A 24,535-nucleotide genomic window follows, 5' to 3' on the forward strand; every position below is an offset into this window, starting at 1 on the left:
CCTGCAACAGGGGCTAGAGACACCATCCCAGAGGACCTTACTATTTATGTAGACCCAGAATCAACAATGTTGTTGGATCTGGTCCTAACCAGGGAAGTCCCTACACCATCGTTATACCACTCTCCGGTACTGTCGATCATCCAAGGCATACTGAGACCATTGTACTGACAGCACTGCCTCATTTTCCTCCAATGAGTATGAAACAACAGGAGAACTTCACCAGCCTTATCAAGGTGGGAAGTCAGCCTCTACAGGAGGTCCAAGATCTCATCAGCATCTTCCCACTCTCACAGGAAGGACTGTGTGACTCAGGACTAATGGCACCCTTCTCTGTGACAACCACCTCATTGCTGATTTGATCACTCCAGATTTATTGGGGTCTGAGATCCATAGATGAAACATCCCAAATATTGAGTCCCGCTTACCCACCTGGGGAAGAACCTCAGTTCACTCCAGGAAAGATAACCAACCCTAACAGACTTGGCCCTGTGGGATTATCATTGTCTTTAGCAGATGAAATGGTCACACCTACCTTGCCATCATCATTTGATGGCTATCGACAATCCAGGAACTTCTGAGGAGAATCACAGACATGCTCCAGATACTTTTGGAGGAAGTATAGGATATCCCTCATAATCCACTGGATATTCTCCAGAGTGTTGATCCCAGTAAGATAGCACAGTCTACTAATGAGGCCATTTTAGAACAGAGAAGAAGCAGTTCCACGTAGTGAACTACCAAGCATTAATGTCAGTGTGATTTTATTAATTACAATAAATTATCAGAATTCAATGCCTCAAGAGAATAGGCTCCAGTTCCAGCAATTATTGATGCAATTGCTAGACAGCTCAATCCTCCAGCTTTCAATGGATGCAGCAGACACAGCCTCCCAGTTGATGGCAACATCCATAGCTTTGAGATGGGCTTTGTGGCTCCAATCCACTGTTATCTGCCTTTTGAGGGAAATAACCTATTCAGTGAGAAAACTGATGAATCATTATGTACTTTCAAAGACTTGAGAGCAACTCTTTTGCTCTGTGGATAGCTGTATCTCGGCACCATAGAGGAAATTTCTCAAGCCTCAATCTTACAGACAATGACCAGGGCCTCAACCAGTTTACCCTCAAAGGGCTTATGGGCCTCCTAGGAAATCTCAAAGAATGTGGCATAGTAAGCAGAACCTCTTCATTCTCCTTCCAGCCCCATCTTCCTGTGAAGAAATCCTTTTGACAATGGGACTTTCCAGAGCCAAGAATCAGTCTCCCTGCCACATCCACCTGTACATAACTCCTACACCCTGTTTGGGGCTGCCTAGCTCAGTTTTCCTTGGCATGGCATCATGTAACGTCAGATGGATTTTTTTTTTTTTTTGGATTATCATTACAGGTTATACATTAGAGTTCCTCTCTGTGCCCCTCTCCCCACAAAATTCCCTTCCTCATTCATCTTCAGGGACAGTTGTCACAAGTTGCTTCTCAGACAAGAATTAGACTCCCTGCTGCATCTAGGAGCCATAGAACCAGTACAACTTCAGCACATGGGAAAATGATTCTACTCAAGATATTTTCTCATCCCCAAGAACCAAAGGAGGCTGGAGGCCCATATTAAATCTCAGACAGCTAAATGTCTTCATCTGGCACCTGATCTTCAAAATGATCACCCTGTCCTCTATAATCCCCATCTTAAACAAAGATGACTGGCTCACAGGTTTCAATTTAAAGGACACTTATTTCCAAGTAGACATCCCTCCTGCATACATGAGTTTCCTTCAATTAATTGTAGACTTGAACCATTACTAGTACAGCAGCAGTTCCCAAACTTCAGGTCATGACCCCAAGTGGGGTCACTCCATCAGCAGATGGGGTTGCAGCAATCCCTAGTGTGCTCCACTCATCATTATCTCTTATATATGGTGCATGCAAGGTCACAATGCAGGGAGGACACCATTTTGCTCTATGAAATGTCATTCTTCATATAGCGTGACCTTGCACATACCAAATGTACGAGATCACACTTCGCAGAGGACTCCATTTTGTAGAGCAAAATGGCATCCTTCTTGCGACGTGACCTCACACATACAGTACAAGTACAGCTGCTGACAGAAGATTTTCTGACCGCAGCTGTGCATGAACACTTTTCGTGCCAGCAACTTGACCTCCCACCGTCATCCCTTTACGTACCTTCTTTAAATGATTTTATATGCATATGGCCCAAGTGTTATGTCCATATCTGACCCCATCAGCTACACAGCACATAAACTTCATTATAAGTTGACTAACAAATTAAAATGATTCTAAATCCGTTTTTAAAAGCTGCACATTGTACCAGATTTATTCAGGATCAATCAATTTTTGTGTAGATAATGTTTGTTTATAAATATATTGGTCAACAATAAAAAATAGATTGTCATTAACAGTTCAGTCAGAGCCCAATTTCAAAGACTTCCTAATAAAACTTTTCTGAAGAGAAACCCAACAAAAATACATAGAAAATTCAGAAGATAGAAACTAACTCTGTGTAAGATTTCACCCAACTGGCCATTTAATTTTAGAGAAAAACAGGAATTTCTACCCTATTGTAAACTGATTTGAGAACTCAGTCCTAATTATGAAGTCACTATCAGGTGCATCTATAATAATAATAATAGTTTCAAAATCATTAAAAGCAATGTGGGACACGTTCTTTCGCATGAAGCAAAGAAAACAAAAGCTTATTTTTGTTTCTTCTAAGCTATTTGGTACTTATGAAGCTGTATAGCTCACAAAGATGATGCATAATTTCCACTAGTCATTTTTTGTTGTCTGGTCTCTAAAGAGATATATCAGAATATCATTGAGGTCAGTAAACCATGAACCAGTTGTCTTTGCAATACATGTGCAGTTGTCAGCAAGACAGTAAAGTGTCTTGAGAGAATTCAGCACAATCACTTTTACTGTGTGATATGCTAATTCTTAACAACATTCTTAACACTGTGCTGTGTTCATGTGATTGAATTTAGAACTCTTCACTCTGTTGAGTTAAGGCTTCAAACAGGGAATAATAGATTTTTTTGGTTGTTACTTAAGTAGAGCTATAATGAGATTCATATGGAAGGTGACAGCTGCTCATTCAGCTCACAGAAACCCTTATCAGATGGAATATATTTTGGTTGTATTCTAACAAAAAAAAGAACTAAATCAAAACCCAGATTCATGCAATATTAATGTTCTTCTTATGGAAATCCAAAGCAGCATACCATACTGTTAAGAAAACTTCCAGCAAAAGTACTCCAAGGTGCTGTACTTACAAATATTGATGAAGGACATAAATTCACACTGTGTAGAGGTCAAGCCCAGGAGTTTATTACGTACAGCGCTGACGGAGGGTCACCTTGCTTATTAGGCACTGTCAGTTAATTGATTACAATGGAATATATGGATTTTTTATGGGTGGGGGAAAGTGACGGGGTAGGCGGCCCCACTTCCCCAGATAGGTCTAGCAGCAAGACGTGATAGCACAGTAGCCAATGGTCAAAGGTTACATAATGTCTTCGCCCATGGTCTCAAGTTAACAAATTAACATTTAACATTTAATTAGTACTTTAATAAATGTATTAGTATAAAATATATATGTTGAATTTAATTTGGGGTCCATAGGAATGAAGTAGCTCCTTTGATTGTTTAACAGATATGTATTTAGGGGTAAAAGCAAAGAAACCATGAAAGTATATGGCAATAGAGATTGTTTTTCAAGTTGCTTATTTGTGTTTTAAGGCAGGCATTGGTCCCTGGAAAAGGGAGGTGGGTGGAGGCCATATCTTATACTGACATGCTTGAACCTTCCATAAACTCAAGGTTGGATGTGTGGGAAGAACATCTCCCTACAGAAGAAACTATTACAACAGAAACAGGGTTTCTTTGTTGTATTTGCAACTTTGAATAAGACACAGTTATTGCCTCAAACATCCGGCGTTTTGCTGACCGGGCAAAAGCGAGGTTATTTTTTGGTTATTTTGCTTTCTCTTAGCTAATCACTATTTTCTAGGCCTCTGACCTCTAAACTCTGGACTTTGGGCCTGTACACAAATCCATATACCAGGTTATTACGTTAGCAATGGATTTTAACCCTTCAACTGAGAAAGTGAATAGAGTGCTCAAACAGACTTTTCAATTAGCACTCAACTAGCTATGTTCATTGTTACTTGAAAAGGAGTTGAAATTTTGCCATGCAAATTAGTGAGTGCTCAGCTAACTGAAGAACTGAACTGAGTAGCGCTCTCAACCAGTGGTCAACTGGCAGGAAGTGAAACAGTATGGCTAAATGACAATATTCAAGAGGTTATTTGAGCCGAATTGATATCCTTCGTCCTTAAACGAAAGTCAGTAGAAAAGAGCATAAACTGCAGCTTACTATACATAAGAATTAAATGAAGAGGACTAAAATGGAATTTGAAAAGCCAGTAGCCAAAGAGAATAAAAACAAACAACAAGAAAGTTCTCTAAGTATACTAGAATAAATTCTTTGAGAGGATCAGTAAGACCTCTGGGCTACCAGTGAATAAAGTAAGCAGTTAAGGAAGATAAGGGCATTGCAGAGTAGCAAAATCATATTTTACTTAAGTACCAGGTAAGTTGGTTGAAACAATAATTTAAAGATAGCATTATAAAACACATAGCTAATCATAATATGATATAAAGTGACCAGAATTTCTTCTGAAAATGAAAACTATGACTCACTAATCCCTTATAATTATTTGGACAAATCACCAAAATAGTGAAAAAAGGAGAGTCAGTTGACATAATATACATGGATTCTCAAAGCTTTTAACAAAGTCCCTCACAAAAGGAAACCAAGCAGTCATGTGGTAAGAGGCAAAGTTCTTTCATGGATTAGAAGCTGGCTAGGATACAGAAAACAAAGGTAAGAATAAATTAACAATTTTCATCATGGCAAAAAGTTGACATAGGCACCACAAGGTTCTGTACTAGGACTGTTTTTTAAAATTTGTTTATTCATGCTCTAGAGAAGGAGATAAGTAGTGAGGTAGCAAAATTTCAAATGACACAAAATTATTTAGGTTAACCCAGACTGTAAGGAACTTCAAATACAAAACAAAGCTAGATAAATGAGCAATGAAATGGCCGATGAAACAGTATTTTTAAATACAAAATAATGTACACCGAAAGGAAAAATTTGACCTATGCATATAACTGTTTTTCTAAATTAACTGTAACAACTCAGGAGGAAGACAATGTAACTATGGACAAGACCTCTGCTCAATGTGAAGCAACAGTCAAAAAAGTAAAATGTTGGCATCCGTAAAGAATGGAATCAAAAATAATACTGAAAATGTTCAAAAGCCTTTATGTAAATGGTAAATCCTCACCTGCAATACTGTGTTCGGTATTGTATCTCAAAAAGTATAGTAGATATATAGAGGACTTAGGGACAGATGGTAAGGTTAGAAACTTGGTAAAACTTTCGTATGAAGAGAGATGAAAAGATTTTGACTTTTTAAATTAGAGATCAGATAAATAAGAGGTGACATGATAAAGCTGTACAAAATAATGAGTGGTACAAAGAAGGTAAATTGGGAGCTCCTACTTTACTTTCCTAAGAATACAGGAACAAGGGGAAAGTTAATGAAACTGAATGTCATCAATTTTTAAACTGATAAAAGGAAAACTTTTTTTACACAATACTCAGTTTAGTCTGTGGAACTCATTGCCACAAAATATAATTGGAACCAAGAGGTTAAACAATTAAAAAAGGATTGAATACTTATTTTGCTAATGAGAATGTCCATTAATATATTTGGTAGGCTTATATGCAAAAATGTCAAGTTTGGAAGGGATATAAATTCTCCTGCCTCATTGTATAAGACAACTCCAGCTGAATATGTTAGAAATAAACTTCCAAATTGGAAGATTACTCCATAATTGCCCAGTTTGTGTTTCTCCAGTAATAAGTATGTATGTACTTCTTACGTATGTAGCCACTATCAGAGACAGGAAGCTGGAATTGATGTGGTCTGATCTTGTATGGCAATTCTTATTCCTATCTGCTTTCAGTGCAGTCAAATGTTCTATAGTTCCAACAGTGGAACCCAAATCATGTTTTCTCTTATCTTGACCCTCTGCTTGGAGTAAGTCCTCATGCTCAGAGCACTATATTCATGTTTAGGGTTAAAAGTTTCAGTTCATGGCTCTTTGTGAAAAGACTGTATGGTGTGGAAATGGAGAGCCACTTAGCCATTTAGGCTCTGATCCAGCTATGCACTTGAAGCACCTGAGTAGTCCAACGGAGTTCAGTGAGACTACTAATGCACTTAGAATTAAGCATGTGCTAAATGCCTTACTGAATTAAGGTTGGCCTGTGTGACATCGTTTTTAAATATTCCATTCCTGGGTCTTCGGGCAACTTCTGCCTGATTCGCTTATTATAGATAAACTACCCATTGCCTTCATCAAGAATAATGGAGCATATGCTATCCAACTTTTAGGACAGGATACAATATTTTTCATTGAATTTTTTGCCAACACTATTGGCTACTGTGCAAGAGTCACTTATCAAAATCCCTTCAACATTGATCTCTCAGAATGGATTCCCACCACTTGACACTGAACTGCCTTCTGGTGTATTATGCTATAATCTGAACTGTTTCATCTATTTCTGAATTGGATTATAAACTCTTCTGGGCAGAGTCAGTCTATCCCACTCTTTATACATAACCAAACATATTGACCGTGCTTTTTTTAATGTCCAAATTGCAATCAAAGTATCAAAACATCGTGGGTTATTTCCAGTGCCTATTCTGTGAAGTTATGTTGCTTTTCCTAATAGTCTAATAAGTAATGAACCTGTAGGATTTATATTACAGATGTTCCCCTGCATATTAAGATGTGATATATTCAGTGTTGAGTAAATATTTATGAAAGTACACTGTTGTTGAAATGGTCATTTAGCCAATCTAAGTTTTACTTAATAGTTGCCATCTATTAGGACAGGAAATCATTGCTTCAGCTTTTTTCATGGCTTTCCTTACACAGATTCAAAAATCTGATTTTTTCATATTTCTTTTTAATATAATTAAAGGGGGTCTTTTCCAGAGAGTTGCTGAGCAACTGTTACTTCCATTGATGCCAATGGCAATTTCAGATACTAAACACGTGTCAGAATCATGCTCTCACAAGGCATTACAGATTGCAAATGAAGATTTCTTCTCTGTGGCATTTTCTTTCTTCCTGGTTTTAGCTGGATCCCCTTAGTTGCTAACCCATTGATTTGCAAGCTTCTTTAAAGATTAGTTTGGTTGCTTTAACATACTGTGATACTGTAAATTTTTAACAATGCAATTTGTCTGTTTTCTTTTCTTTCAAATACAAATAATTCATTAGTCAAATTCCCTGCTGGAGTAAACTGGTACAACTCCATTGACTTCAGTTGGAGTTACAGCAATTTATATCAGCAAACAATTTGGCTCAATCTTTTCAAAAGACTCTGGCTGCCCATTGGCTTGGCTGAGGTGTGAATTCTCTACTGTAGGACCCATCTTGGGACTCTTGCTCTCCACACAGTTCAGGACCAGTGGCATTCTGAGCAGATTTAACTCTACATGGCACCGGAAGAACCTACTGATGGTCTCTAAGCACAGCATAGTGTGAGTATTGTATACAGAAAGTCAGCTGGGGGCTACATTGGAAATTGGCTGCTCTGATAGAAGCAATGAATGAAAATCCAATTCACTTTAATATATCCTGCATCGGGGAAGGTGATAATTGCTGGTGGGATCAGTGAGAGAAACTCAGGATATGATATTTGAATCCTATTCAATCAACTAAAATAAAATCACACTTTACTTAGAATTTCCATTAAAGTTATTGAAACCAATCCGTTGAAAATGAACAAGAGGTCAGTTCCAGATTTGTAACAAAAATTGCCTATTGGACATTACGTGTTATACCATTGGTTTTCTTGTGAGCAGGGCCAGAGAGCCAGTTTCCAATCTCTTGTTCTCAGTGGCAAAAGGAGGTAGGATTGACAGCACCATCTTTGGAAGATTGAGTAATATTGACAACTCCAATACTCAGTCCTCAGCCAGAAGGATGATTTGCTGCATTATGATTTCTTGAGGGTGGAAGGGATCTTTAAGACTCCAAGTTGGATACTGAGGATCTCCTGAGAAAAATAGTGCCAAGCATAAGTTTTGACTGTTACTCCTGGGGAAAATCTGTGCCACTGCGGCGCAGCAGAAAAATGCCCCCTCCCCGCAGATTCCCATTGCTCCTTGCAGAAAATGGTTTCGCTGGGGAAGCAAAGAGAAGTTGCACTGGTGCTCACTCACCCTTCCCGGCAGCTCAGACATTCTGTTCAGGCAGCCGGGGAGAGGTAAATCACTTGTGGGAGGGAGGTCCGGGGGTGCCCCAGGGCACCCGGGGACATTAGTCCCAGCTTGGAAGAAGGGAGGAGGATTGAGATAGAGTTCTTCCTCCCCCTCCCCCTTCCCGACACAAAGCCACCAGGGCTGGGTCAGATCAACCCCCAGAAACTTCTCCTGGCTGCAGGAATCTCTGTGGGGGGGGGGAGTAGGTGGGAGATGGTCTGGGGGGGGGGGTGAGGCTCAGTGACGGGGGGAATCGAGCGGGGGTTGGATGCAGGGTCCTGGTGATGCAGTCAGGGGAAGCAACTCCCCTCCCTGCACCCGGAACACCCCCCCCCCAAGCCCCCCTCTCACATCAGGAACCCCCCTCACCCAGAACCCACTCCACTGATCCCCCTGAACCCCCTCCCCCCCCACTGAGTCTCGCCCCCTGCCTCAGGAGCCTCCCACACCCAGACCCCTACCCTGCTGAGCTCCAACTAGCTACACCCGGACCCCCCAGTCCTCCCCACTGAGCCCTAACCACCTTCATCTGGACTCCCCTGCAGAGTCCCATTCCCCCTGCACCCAGAACCCCACACTGAGCCCCTGTGCATCCAGATTCCCCCACCCCCCAGGCCTTCCACTAAGCTGCCAGTGTCCAGATTATGCCACACAGAAGCCTGGTACTCTTGAGGGAATTCTTCACCAAAAAATTTAAAATTTTAAAATTCTGCAAAGTTCTGCATATTTTATTTGTCAAAATAACACAAATACAATAACAATATAATCCCACCATTTTCGATTATTTGCTGACACATGTTTTGAAATAAATTACCAAAATAATTGAAAATGGTGTGATTATACTCTGTTATTTTGATGAATAAAATATGCAGAATTTTGCAGAATTTTAAAATATTGAGTGCAGAATTTTTAATTTTGGGCACAGAATTCCCTCGAGAGGATAGTATGTAATATAAAAAAATCTTAGAGTATTTGACTCAGCTGTAAAATTTCTGCACAGGGTTTGTGGTATATTCAAAGGGCTAAATTTAATCTCTACTATAATAGTGTAAGAACTTGGCCTTGAAATTCATAATTGCAGAACAATTAAACATTAGGAAATTAATCCTACATCTGCCTACACAATGTATGCAGGTGGGGTAGATGGATGTTGAGACTTTTTCCATACCAGTTTGGGGGAGGGTCACAGATAACTAACCATATGGTGCATATGGCCCTAAATCCTGCCACCAGTTTCACACAGAACAAAAATATTTATCCGTCCCCTTTGCACACCAACTTTGTACCATCGTGGAAAGGAAAGGAAAAAAGGTTTGGTGTAGAACTACGGAGTTGTGGTCATGGGTGGGTTTTCTTGTTCCCAGCCCACAGGTCACAATTTTGATGCATTGTGACCATTTTTTTAAATATAAACACTACTGTACCCTTGCAGGCAATTCTATAAGTCACACTTGAAGCATCTGGTGATGAGTGGGATGGGCAATAGAACTGTCACCTGCTCTGATGCCTATGTGTTCCTCACACAGAGGAGTATCTTCTCCTTCATTACACCATTTTGTTTTGCTGAGTCTATCTGCCAAATGATTTTTTAAAAAATTGAATAAAAACCAACAGTTAGTCTCTCTTTCATCACCCACAATGATGGAAGAGACAAATTTAAAGTAGAATGTTATCAACGGGATACCACTGCTGCACGTTCCTCCATTTTATTTTTCTTCAAGTGGTTCTGATGATTTCACAGGGGAATGTTTCAGGCAAAGAGCTATGATTCTGAATTAGGTGGCTTATGTATCTTGCTTAACCTTAGAAAAACCTAAAATGACATAACACATTTTGAAAACGGACTCCTGAAATAATAATGACCTTATGTATTTAATTTTAGTTTTGCAGTTGGTTATGTGCATTGTCTCTTGCAAAAAAGCACTGCTCAAGTGAGAATTTACAATTGGGTTTTCTTACGTACATTAGTCACTCTATATCAGGAAAATAATTTATATTATGATATGTTACATTTTAGACTAACACATGTGAAATGATAACTGGATTTGTACAATGTTCCATACAGCATTCTAAGTTTTAAAAAAAATTATTCAAGGATACCATTTGCACAGGATTCCCTATCTTGGAACTTGTGCTTCCAGGAACTAGGAATTCATGTGCATTCTAGCTTAACAAGAATGTGGAGGGTGCTGCAAGTACATCTGACGTTCCTTGTGAAGGTGATGTAATTCATTTTACTGAGCCTATCATCTTGCCAACAATTTCCCCTTTGGTCGTTATAAGTAGATTAAACCTTGAGAAAGTCTATCTAGCTTCTTGTTTCACTTTCCACCAACTCAATAGGTGTTTCTGTAACTAAAATTAACATGTCTAATGTTATGTCTACACTTGTACACTTCCCTGGGTACTTGTCTGTGTACTGCTAGCACATGTATCCCATACCTGTGACAAGTGTCCACATTGCTGAGCTGGGCATCAGTACAGGCTGTACACAGGCTCATATCTGTATCCATACAGCCCTTTTTCAGTATGTGACATTTAACACTACCATTTCAGGAGTGGTATCACAGAGTCCTGTGTGTCATAGGAGATGCTCTGGCAATCACCTCGCTGCGTGTTGCTGGTACTATACACCACATTCACGTATTTTGCAACTGCAGCTCCCACTTATCTCTCCATTCTGCCAAACAACACTGGAGACATGCAACAAGTATATGATGATGTGGGTCTGCTACCGCTCGCTGGACAAATGTTCATGCAGTACATTACTGGATACAGGATGGAATTGGTCCAGAAAACTTTGAGATGGTGAAGGTGGCTGATCCAGAGATGGAATGAAAATCCACTGTGGTCCCAACGAACAGATGGGTCAAGTGCTGAGATTGCATTGGTATGCCCATGAGTGGACCACCGCTTCTGGTCCCAGAGAACCAGTATAATGGGACCACATAATCTTGGAAACCTGGAATTATAACTAATGGGTGTAGAACTTCAGATTGAGGAAGCAGACCTTCATCAAGATGTTTGAGGAGCTTGCATTAACCCTCCAGCAGCAGACCACTCCCATTTCAGAAATCCAGACCCGTGTTATGAATTTGTTTCTTTTTGTTTGGCTGAAGAGTACTCCTTGGGCCTACCCAGAAGCCCACCTTCTAAATATTAAAAAATAAAACCCAAATGAGAAATTAAAAAACTCTCTGGAGTGGGACTGATTTGCTCCAGGCCCCCACCACCAGAGAGAAAATGCTGAGCCCCCTGAGGCAAGGTAATGCCTAGCCACAATATATACATTGAACATAAAACTAAAATGGTTTGTAACAGGAAGAAATTGGGAGGGGAGAGGTCAAATTCCTTGGGAAGTGAGTAGACGAATGATTGTGGACACATCTTGTAGCCCTTCCTCTTCCTCTCTTATCTCTGAAGTGCTGCTTCTGCACTACGACCAGAATGGGTTCCCTGATGGCATCTTTGTCTGAAGAGTCATTTCTGACCTCTCAGAGAAGATTGATTGGAAATGTTATAGAGAGAGCTCAGTACTAGTGGTGATGGAATGTGAGAGGGGTATTGCACTCAATTGTCGGTACACCAGAAAGCCATAGTCTGAAAACTATAGTGTGTTTCCAGGTGCAATTCACTGCTCTGCAGAATGCCTGTATAAGGCTGCACTCTTTTTAAAATGCACTTCAGCACTGTTTTGAGGACAACACTCTTTTGTTAGTCTCCTAACCTCAATAGAGATTAAAGCATGAGGTTTCACAGCCTTTTTAAAACTTTAAAAAAAATATTACTTTTATAATGACAGTGAGTTTCGCGGTCTAATTTTGTGTTATGAGAAAAAGTATGCCCTTTGATTAGTTTTCCATTTGCCACCTTTCAATTTTATTTAATGGCACCTTGTTCTTGTATTTTGAGATCCACTTGCTTAATGTTATTCAAAATTCAATATTTTGTATATTTTATAATAGTGAACTGTTATTGATCTTTTCTCTAAAGTAAACTTATCAGTCTTTTCAGTCTCTCTTCATATAAGAGCTCATTTCTGAATCCCATTTACTTCTGTGAAATCCTCTTAGAGATGGGGTGACCAGTACTGAATACAGTGTTCCAGATGAGGGTGAAACACTGATTTATGGTGGCATCGAATGGCATAAGGTACACGAGTATAAGCCCAGTTATAGTGTTATAACTGCATCTATACTAGGACAATTTTTGCTAGTTTAGCTAAACCAGTATAACTGTACTGACAGAACCATCCTACTGTAGCAGGCCATAAGTGTGGTGTTCTATTTTCAATTATCAGTTCAATAACTTTATCAGATACAAGTTAAAACGTAGTTCTATACAGTATAAGACTCATATCCAAAGAAGATACAGGTTCATCTCTAAAAGTCATGAGTAATAATTATTTGCAGCTACATAATTTGTAGGCTTCTTTCCAGAAAACATTAATTGAAAATAACCTCACCTTAACCAACCAGCTCCTGATTAAAGTTCTGCATCTCATAGAGGTTATTGCTGTTATTCCTGAACCTTGATTGCCAGCTTTGATGTACTCTACAGTACCAGTGAAAAAATTCTTGCAGCTTGCCTTTTAATCATGCAGTAAATGTCATGTTCATGGGCTTCGTTTTACACGTGTACTGAAATGAATTTTACATACACACAGAACAGTTGCAACCAAGGGAATTTTCTAATAGCCCCTTTTACTGAATAAGACACAGGTTCATTATTCTTACTTACACCAAATAGATTTTGTGAGCCCATTAGCCGTCTTAATAGTTGACAACTATTCTCTGATCATTTTAACTTCCAAACCTTCATAGAATACTTTATTCTTAGTACTGAAAAAGTATTTTTACCACGTTTGTTTCTAATGGCTTAAGCTGAAAATATGCTTATCCTCTGAACCACTCATAAAGCATTCTTTCTGTAGTGGTCCAGTGATCAGCTTTCACTGTGCTGCACTGGAATCCATTGCAGACGATGACAGCGTCTTTTGTGAGTTGATCAGCCCACTAGAAATGCATATCTAAATCTTTCATTGTTTAAAAATTAAAAGGTATAGTACTGTATTCTGATGCTTCTAATTTTCTGATCATCGTTGCTTTTGTTCAGCTCTGGGAACATCAGAAATGTGGACACTTTTATTCTTTTTTGAAAGTTTAGTCTAAGAGAATATTTAATGGTATTAGTTTTGTCCTAATAGTGGTGCCCCAGATCTAAAATAGCTCTGGTTTTGCCCTGGCATTTAGCTGTCAGTGATGCAACCCAATGTGTGTACAAACCAGTTCTGTTATAATTAATATTTAAAAGAAGGCAAATTCATGCATGTATATACAATGTGCATTTGATTGTCTCCCTCTCTCCTACTCCTTGGTATGCTACTCATCATAAATTGTAAGCTCTTCAGAGTAAGGGCTGTGTCTTCCTCTGTACAGCAACTAGCTCAACAGAGCTACAATCATGACTGGGGCTTCTGGGTTCAACTGTAATATAAACATTAAATAATAGTATATGGAAAATTTTGATAAGTGACCTACATTGAGAGCTGTCCCCATATTGAAACACCGCAGGAATTCGTGGTTGCATTTTTCTGTCATCCAGTTCTTGCTGTGTGAAATAATGTTTTTGATTTATTTTTAAACACTCAACTTCATTCTGATCATTTGGAATTGCAAGGAATGTCCAAGTAGACCGAGAAGCACAATAGTGATATTTTAAGAGGGTTTGTTGGTCTATTGCAGTGGTTCTCAAACTTTTTTTTCCCACGGACCACTTGAAAATTGCTGAGGGTCTCAGCAGACCACTTAATGATCTTTCCAAATGTTGTTTGTATCGTTAGCTAACTATTGTAAAGTGCTTTGGATAAACGCACTATATAAAAAAAAACCTTAATGATTAACATTTTTTGTTCTACAAAAAAAGCGCACAACTCATATTTTAATATCAGTAGTCTTACCTTTCCAATGCGATGGATGTGCCTCTCCGCGCCGCTGCAGCCCCCGAGCTGGGGCTGGGAAAGAGAGGGGTCTCTCCCTCTCTGCCCCACTGCAGCAGCCCCCGAGCTGGGGCTGGGAAAGAGGGGGGTCTCTCCCTCTCTCTCCCACCGTAGCAGCCCCCGAGCTGAGGCTGGGAAGGAGGGCCATCTCTCCCCGGCAGCCACAGTCCTGGAGCTGAGGAAAGTCACCTCTTTCTCTGGCCGCCACAGCCCTGCACATCCCAAATTCCCCCCACCCCCTCTTCTCACCCCACTCCCCCCTCCCACCTACACCCTACTCCCCCAAGGCCACCACCTCACCTTACATGTGTGTCTTCTCCAGGGTCCAGGCACCTAATTAGTGGAGCCACACCTGCACGGCTACACTAATTAGGGTGGCCCTTTATTCTCTTGTGTGTGGCTGCCCAGGCATGCACCTTAGAGGGAACTATCCGCAGACCACCTGAATGGAGCTCGCTGACCACTGGTGGTCCAAGGACCACAGTTTGAGAACCTCTGGTCTATTGTATATATAATCAGCCTAATAACAATGAAGAGACATTCTAGTGGCATAGGTTGTTAGAAAAGCACAAAAAATGGCATAATATTAATCCATTATTATAAATAAAGTTTCAACAAAAATAGAAAGGGGGTTCATTAGCCTCATTGTTAACAAGTTGAAAATACTGTTCTGGTAATCCATCTGGAATGTTACATATTCTCGTATATCTCATATGTAGATTGTTATTGAACTGAAACTCTTGGTTCATCCTATTTGTATTCTGGTACAGGTGAAGCAAATGATAAGAATGTTCAGGTGGTGGAACTTCCCATTGTTGACAGCCTACACCCACGACCACCTTATTTGCCATTGGCTGTCCCAGAAGACCTGGCTGATAGACTAATTCGTGTCCATGGGGATCCTGCGGTGTGGTGGGTCTCGCAGTTTGTCAAATATTTGATTCGCCCACAGCCATGGCTAGAAAAGGAAATCGAAGAAGCAACAAGGAAACTTGGTTTCAAACATCCAGTTATTGGGTAGGAATTTTATTTTGGTGTTTGCCAAGAAATTGTACATCATAAATGTTAGCTATAAATAAATTTCCAAAATATGATAGATACAAAACGAGACTCCACATATTTAGAAATCTTATATCAATCATTTTACACTGTATTACAGTTGCTTACTTCTATGTTGTTAGGTGCACAGCTGAGCATCAGTTCTCTCCTAACCGCTTCAATGCCTCTGGTGATCACATCTCATACAAATAGAATTTAAAGATAATATCTCCAGTTCTCTGGTCTGGTTTATTAATATACAAATTATATGCCAATAATTTACAATAAATCTATATTCCTATAATCTTCCCATCTATGTCTCTACTTAGGTGTCCAAAGCCCTTCTGCTAGGGCCTGCAAATACTTTTTTCCTCTCTTTTATCAGGGTTCATAACATTGCTTTTACCCCTTGACTACAGGTGTCCTTTACAACCTTCTCAATAGGTTCTGAATAGTCTTCTTTGCTCCTCTTGGCTCTAGGGGTCCTCACCAGTTGAAGGCAAACCCTGGCCTGCTCAGTGGCTTCTGGCCCAACGTCCACTCAAGCTCCTTCCCTGGGCCCTTGCAAAGAGAGACATAAAAACCACACCTGTTTTCCTTCAGGTCTTCCAGTAGAGAGGCTCCATGTCTTTCTCCCATTGATACCATAGCTTGACTTTTATAACCTGTATCATCTCCGAGGAGCCTTTGGTTTCAGCAGACTTCCTGGAGACTAGAAGTACCAGAATGTCTGCTCTCAAAGGGTTATGGCCCTGTAACAGGTGTGATAGGCTGCACCTGACCTTAAAGGACAAGCATGCTCTGTTACACCTATGCTAATTGCTGAAATTTCTCCTTGCCCCTGCATTGCTCCCTCTAGATTTTCCCATCAGACTGGACATGCAGACTGCATAGCCAGCTGCCAGGAAACCTGTAAAAACATGATATTTTAAAATATTGAGCAAGGAAAGAAAATATTGTCTGTTGTGGAGTAAACTAACTAGTCCATATGAGGGCAATGAATGTACATTTTCATGCCACGCCCTGTTGGTTTTAATCTCCTTGAATTCCTGAATAGTATCTGAAGCCATTTATTTGTCATGGGATAGATCACTTGTTTGGAATATAATGTCCATAGATTTTTAATGGAAGTATCTGACAAATCCTAAAAGGTGTTACAGTTGATGCAGTTCTGATGAGGACAAATAAGGTTCCATTTAAAACCCAAAAGAGAAATGCTTGGAGCACTATACAGAAAATTGGAATTACTTGGCAGTGTTTTGACTTAGTAAAAGGTAGGCGGGGACAAGCATATCTTAAAAATGCACTTCCTTTTGAGACCAGAGAAAATGTACTACTGTTAGTCCTGACAGCTCATATATAGTTTTCCATATATATGAAGAAATTTAAATTGTACACTGTGGCAACTAAATAAAACCTGCTAGGTGTATGTATGTAGAAAAGATCAAAGGAAGGTCAGCCTCAGCCTACTCAGTAGCAGAGACTTGGAGAGGTTTGCAGAACTGTAGCTCTAAGTTTCCACAGTGACAGATATGGAGCATATTAGCATTTCGCCTCCAAAAATAATAATTATATTCTGTTTTCAAGGGCAGGATGGTAGTTACTTCCCATGGTGTTACATAACAAATCTAGTATGTCCTGTGGTTCCTGGCATATTTCAGACTTTGCAATTAGTATTTCACATTTGGTGAATATTTGTCTGTAGACACTATTGATTTTTAATCCTTTTTCATTTTATTTAGTGGTTCATTTTAAGGCTCATCTGAGTGCCATAATGGGGCAAAAATGTTTATTCTAAGATAAAATCTAAATTTCAATTGCCAAACTGTCTATTATAAAAAATATAAAAGATTTACAAGTTGAATCCCAAATGTCTGCCTTTCTTTTCAGTGTTCACGTCCGAAGGACAGACAAAGTGGGAACAGAGGCAGCATTTCATCCCATTGAAGAGTACATGGTACATGTTGAAGAACGTTTCCAGCTTCTTGCCCGCAGAATGCATATAGACAAAAAACGGGTTTATTTGGCTACCGATGACCCTTCGCTACTACAAGAGGCAAAATCTAAGTAAGATTAATTATATTTGCATTATATAGATGTGCAATGGAAGTGTTCGTGTCAGTTAGGAAGAGTTCTACAATTCCTGACCTTTGTGAGTACAATTCTTAATGTAGGTATTTCAACATAGTATCTGTAGTTTAATTTATACAGTTGAGATTACAATTCAACTTTCACTATAGCCCTTCTTGTAATTTGTTGATCATTTTCTCAGAAATTTTTTGGTTGTGGCTGAATCTTTCCATGTTTGGCCTCAGCTCATCGGTAAGACTTTGTAAATTGAGCATAATCTCTTCGGCCATTTAAAAATAATGTACATTTTTAGTATTGTAAAGCAGAAAAAGAGGAAAATATTTAAAAATAAATACAATCTTGAGCACGTTATGCTTTTTTTAAACTTTCAACGTCCGTTGCATTGCACAAACTGTCTCTCTCCTTTTCAATTTTAATTTCCCCAGCACATCTGGAGATTTTCCAGAGCACTTCACTGTTGTTTCCTTACTCCCACTACATTAAATTAAAACATTTTTTTTTTTGCCATGTAATGGCTGTAGTTTGTCTTGCAAAAACATCAGCATTAGTAACTTCTAAATCCATTAAACCACTCTGTTCCAACACACTGAAGCTTGAGTTAGTCCCTCAACTGTGCTGTAGTTTCAGTCTCATCCAAGGTCAATGGTCTCTGAAGGAAGATAACATTTTAAAAAGTATCCCCTCCCCAAAAAGCAAATAAAACCCTCTGTTTCTGAATGCAGTGTGAGGAGATTTATAATGAAGCTTAAATGAACTACCAGAAACTGATAACTATGAGTGGGGAAGAAATAATGCATACAGATAATCCAATATGAAGAAAGCTTTGAGATGCCAGTTTTAATTATTTTGCTTGATTATCACAATCTGGTCCTTTGGCTTTACAGTGAAGAGGAGTGGTTGATAATTTCTTCAGAAAGACAGAGACCCTAAGGAATTCTGTATTATATTCTGATGCTTTTAACTAGCCAGATTGAATTGAAGAGCTGACAGAATACTATAAGGTGATTCGAAATCAAATTCATGAAATGGAGGTTGCCCAGATTCGGAAACATCTAGAAACCTGGGATTCCTGAGCAAATGGAGACAGGAAAAAATGAGAGGTTCTCTTCTGAATAGACTTATGTAATTACAAGGGGCTAGAAGATTCCACTGTGTGCAGTGAAGCTCAAGTTAACAAGAAATTAAAATAGATTTAAAGTATGAAATGCGATCTTTCTGTTTTAAGTCACAATTCTCTGTGGTACACAGAGTTTACTGTGGTGGGGTTGAACACTGTAGGATTTCTGGGAACATTTACAGAAATTCACAAGTGTTCCTTTGAAAATCAACAAGTTATTTGGAATCTCTTCCACTTGAACCCACCTTCTTAAAAAGTGTTGATCCTGCTGTGAAAGAGTAAACAGCTTCTGAATCTCTGAAGTAGGTGGCAGGTTACCTTATGCTGACAAAAGTGAGCTGGCTCTGTAGAGAGAGAGAGAATCTAGAATATGGCCTAAGCAGTACTAAAGTAAGAACCCTGGGGAGAAGACTTGAACTGAACTTTTAAGTTATTGTTAGTTTTTGTTTGTAACTAAAGCAAAATCCCAGGAAATGAGGTGAGGTTTTGACTCTATATGGTATGTAGACTTTGTTCTAGAATAGGTTGAGGAAAGTCACCTGCTCTTAGTGCTTCTGGTGACAAGAACTTGTAATGGGGTGTGTCAGTATCATCATGTTATCCCCATAATATCATAGTAACAGATCGCACAGAATGTATGTTCAACTGCAGGATATTCAACTTTACACATTCCTTTTGCAAGATGCCCTTGTTATGCTGTATAAGAAGGGATTGATAATGAGAGTTATCTGGATTCTGAAAGTGATTTTGTGAGATTTGGCTTTTTATAAGTTCCACAAAAGTCTGGTGATGTACTATATAGGTCAAAAAAGTTCCGATTACAGAGAAATTGTATTCTTTTTTTTTTTCTGACAAATAAAATTCAACAGTAGTGCTCTTGCTGTTTTTACACTTTTTCTGTATAAAAGCATGCTGACAAGCTAAACTCGCATTAGCAAAACAAATAAAATATATTTTAAACAATAATAGTATTATCTAGGGCTGTCAAGCAATTAAAAAATTTAATTGCGATTAATTGCGGGATTAATCGCACTGTTAAACAATAATAGAATGCCATTTATTTAAATATTTTTGATGTTTTCTACATTTTCAGATATATTGATTTCAATTACAACACAAACTACAAAGTGTACAGTGCTCACTTTATCTTTATTTTTATTATAAATATTTGCACTGTAAAAAACTAAAGAAATAGTATTTTTCAATTCACCCAATACAAGTACTGTCGTGCAATCTCTTTATCATGAAAGTTGAACTTACAAATATAGAATTATGCACAAACAACCCTGCATTAAAAAATAAAACGATGTACAATTTTAGAGCCTGCAAGTCCACTCAGTCCTCCTCCGTGTTCAGCCTATCGCTCAGACAAACAATTTTGTTTACATTTGCAGGAGATAATGCTGTCCACTTCTTGTTTACAGTGTCACCTGAAAGTGAGAACAGGCGTTTGCATGGCACTGTTGTAGCCGGCGTTGCAAGATATTTACATGCCAGATGCACTGAGGATTTATATGTCCCTTCATGCTTCAACCACCATTCCAGGGGACATGCGTCCATACCGACGACGGGTTCTGCTCAATAACAATCCAAAGCAGTGCGTACCGACGCATGTTCGTTTTCATTATCTGAGTCAGATGCCACCAGCAGAAAGTTGATTTCTTTTTTGGTGGTTCGGGTTCTGTAGTTTCCTCATCAGTGTGTTGCTTTTTTAAGACTTCTGAAAGCATGCTCCACACCTCGTCCCTCTGAGATTTTGGAAGGCACTTCAGATTCTTAAGCCTTGGGTCGAGTGCTGTAGCTATCTTTAGAAATCTCACATTGATATCTTCTTTGCGTTTTGTCAGATCTGTAGTGAAAGTGTTCTTAAAACAAACAACATGTGCTGGGTCATCATCTGAGACTGCTATAACGTGAAATATATGGCAGAATGCCGGTAAAACAACAGGGGACATACAATTCTCCCCCAAGGAGTTCAGTCACAGTTTTAATCAACACATTTTTTTAATGAGCATCATCAGCAGGGAAGCATGTCCTCTGGAATAGTGGCCGAAGCATGAAGAGGCATACAAATGTTTAGCATATCTGGCAAGTAAATACCTTACAATGCCGGCTACAAAAGTGCCATGCAAATGCCTGTTCTCACTTTCTGGTGGCATTGTAAATAAGAAGAAGGAAGCATTACTTCCTGTAAATATAAACAAACTTGTTTGTCTTAGCGATTGGCTGAACAAGAAGTAGGAACGAGTAGGCTCTGAAGTTTTACATAGGTTCTGTTTTTTTTGTTTGTTTGTTTGTTTTTTTTGCTACATAACTGCACTCAAAAACAAATCTCTATTTGTAAGTTGCAGTTTCACAGTAAAGCGATTGCACTACAGTACTAGTATGAGGTGAATTGAAAAATACTATTTCTTTTGTTTATCATTTTTACTCTGAAAATATTTATAATAAACAATATACACTTTGATTTCAATTACAACACAGAATACAATATATATGAAAAGTAGAAAAACATCCAAAATATTTAATACATTTCAATTGGTATTCTATTAACAGTATGATTAATCATGATTAATTTTTTAAATCACGATTAATTTTTTTAGTTAATCGTGTGAGTTAACTGCAATTAATCGACAGCCCTAGTATTATCATCTACTGTATTTTGAGCAGTAGTGCAACATTGGCAGAAGCTGTTGGACACAATGGGGAAGACAAGAAGAAAAATATTGCTAGTTACAGCTCCTCCCTCTCTCTCTCTCTCTGACATAGATATGACCCCTATTTCCTGTCATACGTGGCCTTGTCTATTTCTCTTCAGGAGCAGCAGCAGCATCTTCTCAAAATTGAGAGTTTCTTCCTTTTCTCATCTAACCTCTGTTTCCACATTCTATGTATAACCAAGTCTATCTTTAAAACTGAGTCATTAACTCTGGAGTGTTTTCCATGAATATATTCATTTTTATGTTGAAAGAAATGTTTCCTTCAAGACACAAAATTCTAATTAAATCTCCCCCAAAGCCAGATGCTTCAAACAACGTATTTAAGAGCAAATAAAACTCTTGTTTTGTGCAATATCAGCTGTTGACGTTAGACAAAGGATTTTCCCTGTCTCAATGGCCACAGCTAGTTAATTTTGGAGAGAAAAGCCTCCTTGCGTATGACATGTTTCACCTTTGAAGAAAATTGCTCTAGTAGTTCTTACGTTGTGAGGGTTTAAATTCGGCATATTCCCACCAAATAGGGCTTGATATTTAAGTGTCCCCTGATATATAAAACAAAGTGTGTTCGAAGATTCTAACTTCGGTCATTATCCAAGCACTTGGAGCTAATCTCTCTTACTCTGAGCTATGCTTAGCAGAGGAGAAGGGAAGGTACTAAGAAAGCCAGTTATAGCACCTTGATTCTGGACCAGCAGCTGCTCTGGCCCCAGTGTTAGGAGCTGCTCTAAATTATGAACTCTTGATACTGTAGGTACCATTAATTCATATAACTAGACTGTTAACTATATGATTGAATGACTCACTATTTACTCCATTAGTATCATACTTAACACATTATCCTGTAATTACTATAAAGTTATACATTTTGATAAATGCACCTAGTTAAAAAAATCCAATAATTGGCAGGTTAAATCCAATAATTGGCAGGGGTATGCTTCATAATTACACTGTAACTATAGTTGAACAGTGCTATAATTTAAATCACTTTGTTATAAAGTGAAATTGATTTTTTTCAGTTTCTGCTCATTTGTTTATTTGTCAGACCCTATCACCAGTAATTGATTTCCATATGGAATGCTCAAATTAAAAGCCTCCAAGAAAGAATGGTAGTAAATATGGCTAAAAGTATTCTAAAATCAAAACACAGTGCCATACTATCTATCTATCTTAGGGTTTCATCCTGGTGCCCATTTGTATAGTATCTGAGTGCGTTCCACATAAAATCAGTAGACATAAAAAAGTCCCTAGTCGACCACATGGAGTCTCTGGCCCTTCTCCCTTTACAGGGTCAAAACTCTGCTTGGTGAAGGGTTTTTTGGTGGTGGTGGGGAGCAGAGGGGAAGGAGGCCTTGCGAGGTGGTAAAGGAGAGGACAGAGGGCTAAAATCCTAGAGTGGTCAAAGAGGCAATGGTAAATTCTCTGTAGAAGAGAATTGTGACTTAAAACTGCTGGCTCTTACAATTAGGTTGGTGCTTCCGGTTTGTAAAATTTTAATTTTAATGCTTTGATATTAACTGTAGATTATATTTTTTCCAGATATCCAAATTATGAATTTATCAGTGATAACTCCATATCTTGGTCAGCTGGACTTCATAATCGATACACTGAAAACTCACTGCGGGGTGTTATTCTGGATATCCACTTTCTGTCTCAGGCAGACTTCCTGGTCTGTACGTTTTCGTCACAGGTAAACTGCAATGTAACAGCTAAATATACATTACAACAGTCAATTCTTTTAAAAGTCTGAGTTTTTTTACTTAATGCTAGCTAGTGCATCTATAGTACCATGTTCTCAGTGTTTTGTAGTGAAAATTTCATGAAAGAATTAAAAGATTCCATATAATATTATCTGTATATTGAACTATTTGCTAGCACTTGTTGATTACACCTCCTCCACTGAAGTCAGCCATTGTAGTTGTTTAATGCACTTGGCTTAGGGCATTTAAAAGAAGCAGAAGGTAATTAGGCTTGTATAATACTCTATGATTTTGCATACAGTCAGTAGATAACCCAAATCTATCCTTTTCTGCACTTCAGTGCGCTGATATTGAGAGGTTTAAACACCTCAGCCTTTGGCCTCAGTTGATTACTTCATAGGATTCAGAGGAGGGGAAAGGAAGAAATGAAATTCCTCTTCAGGGTCAATTACATTTCCACAAGGCCAGAAGCAGTACAGTAAATTTACATTGTATCCATTGTAATCCACTCAGATTTGTTGTGCAAATAATTACATGCTATAGGCTTGTTTTCTTGAGTAGCTTTACGAAGCAGTTCAGTCCAGTGGGAATATGAATGATACAATAGTTATTGTGGTATTTTCTGTTCTATTACATGTAAATATAATTTCATGGATCATGATAAATTCTTAAGGATTTTAAAACACAAATAGTATAGTAAAAGCAGTGTTTTCTCACTGGCATGATGCTCCATCTGATCCAAAAGACATCAGTTCAGGCAGATGGATATCTGTGAAAAAGCTAAAAGGTGTAATTAAAATCAGACAAAGGTCCTACTGCTGTCACTTATGCTCTTAAATGGCAGTACTGATCAGAGAGAATTCAGTTGTGGATATTGGCAGCATAGGCCAACATGATTTTGTTGTTACATTGATACACAGGCATAATACTAATGAGTGCTGAAATCACTTTAGGAGGCGAATATCCTGCACAACTTCAAAATACAGATTACCTTCTGCACCCTAACAATAATTAAACATAAAATAACCACATATCAATATAAATACTAATATAAAAATAAATTAACTCTGACAGAAATAATGAAATGGAGGTAACAATTTATCAGAGCCAGCAGACAATAACTAAATACAGAAAAGCCTCTCATCCGCAAATTATACCCCATACCTCCCCCAAATTATCAGACAATTTATCAATTTATCAGAGCCAGCAGACAATAACTAAATACAGAAAACAATTTATCAGAGCCAGCAGACAATAACTAAATACAGAAAAGCCTCTCATCCCCAAATTATACCTCATTCCTTCCCCCCAAATTATGCCCTCAAACCTCCCCCAAAATCCAGTCAAACAAATGTTTTTTTCAGCCTATTCTGAAAGTCATCAAATTCAGGCTATTTCAGAGCAAGGCAGGAGGAACTCTCAGAGCCCCAACCAAGAATATCCTGTCAGCAGCGCTCTCTCTTTTTTATAAAAAGGGTGATCCAGCTTGAGTGTCTCCACTGACTACAGCTG

The 24,535-nt window shown here is 38.7% G+C and overlaps 1 protein-coding gene across 8 annotated transcripts in view; it reads left to right on the top strand.

Annotated features, from left to right (window-relative positions):
- Positions 1-24,535, top strand: part of FUT8 (fucosyltransferase 8) — a 275,730-nt gene that overhangs the window by 245,421 nt on the left and 5,774 nt on the right. For all 8 annotated transcript variants that reach the window (XM_043548805.1, XM_043548802.1, XM_037900242.2 and 5 more), the window contains 3 exons: positions 15,131-15,377; positions 17,289-17,465; positions 22,863-23,013. In XM_043548805.1, the coding sequence (XP_043404740.1) occupies positions 15,131-15,377; positions 17,289-17,465; positions 22,863-23,013 (575 nt within the window). The remainder of the gene's footprint in view (positions 1-15,130; positions 15,378-17,288; positions 17,466-22,862; positions 23,014-24,535) is intronic.

The sequence above is a fragment of the Chelonia mydas genome, chromosome 6, assembly GCF_015237465.2.
Source record: "Chelonia mydas isolate rCheMyd1 chromosome 6, rCheMyd1.pri.v2, whole genome shotgun sequence".
NCBI lineage: Eukaryota > Metazoa > Chordata > Testudines > Cheloniidae > Chelonia > Chelonia mydas.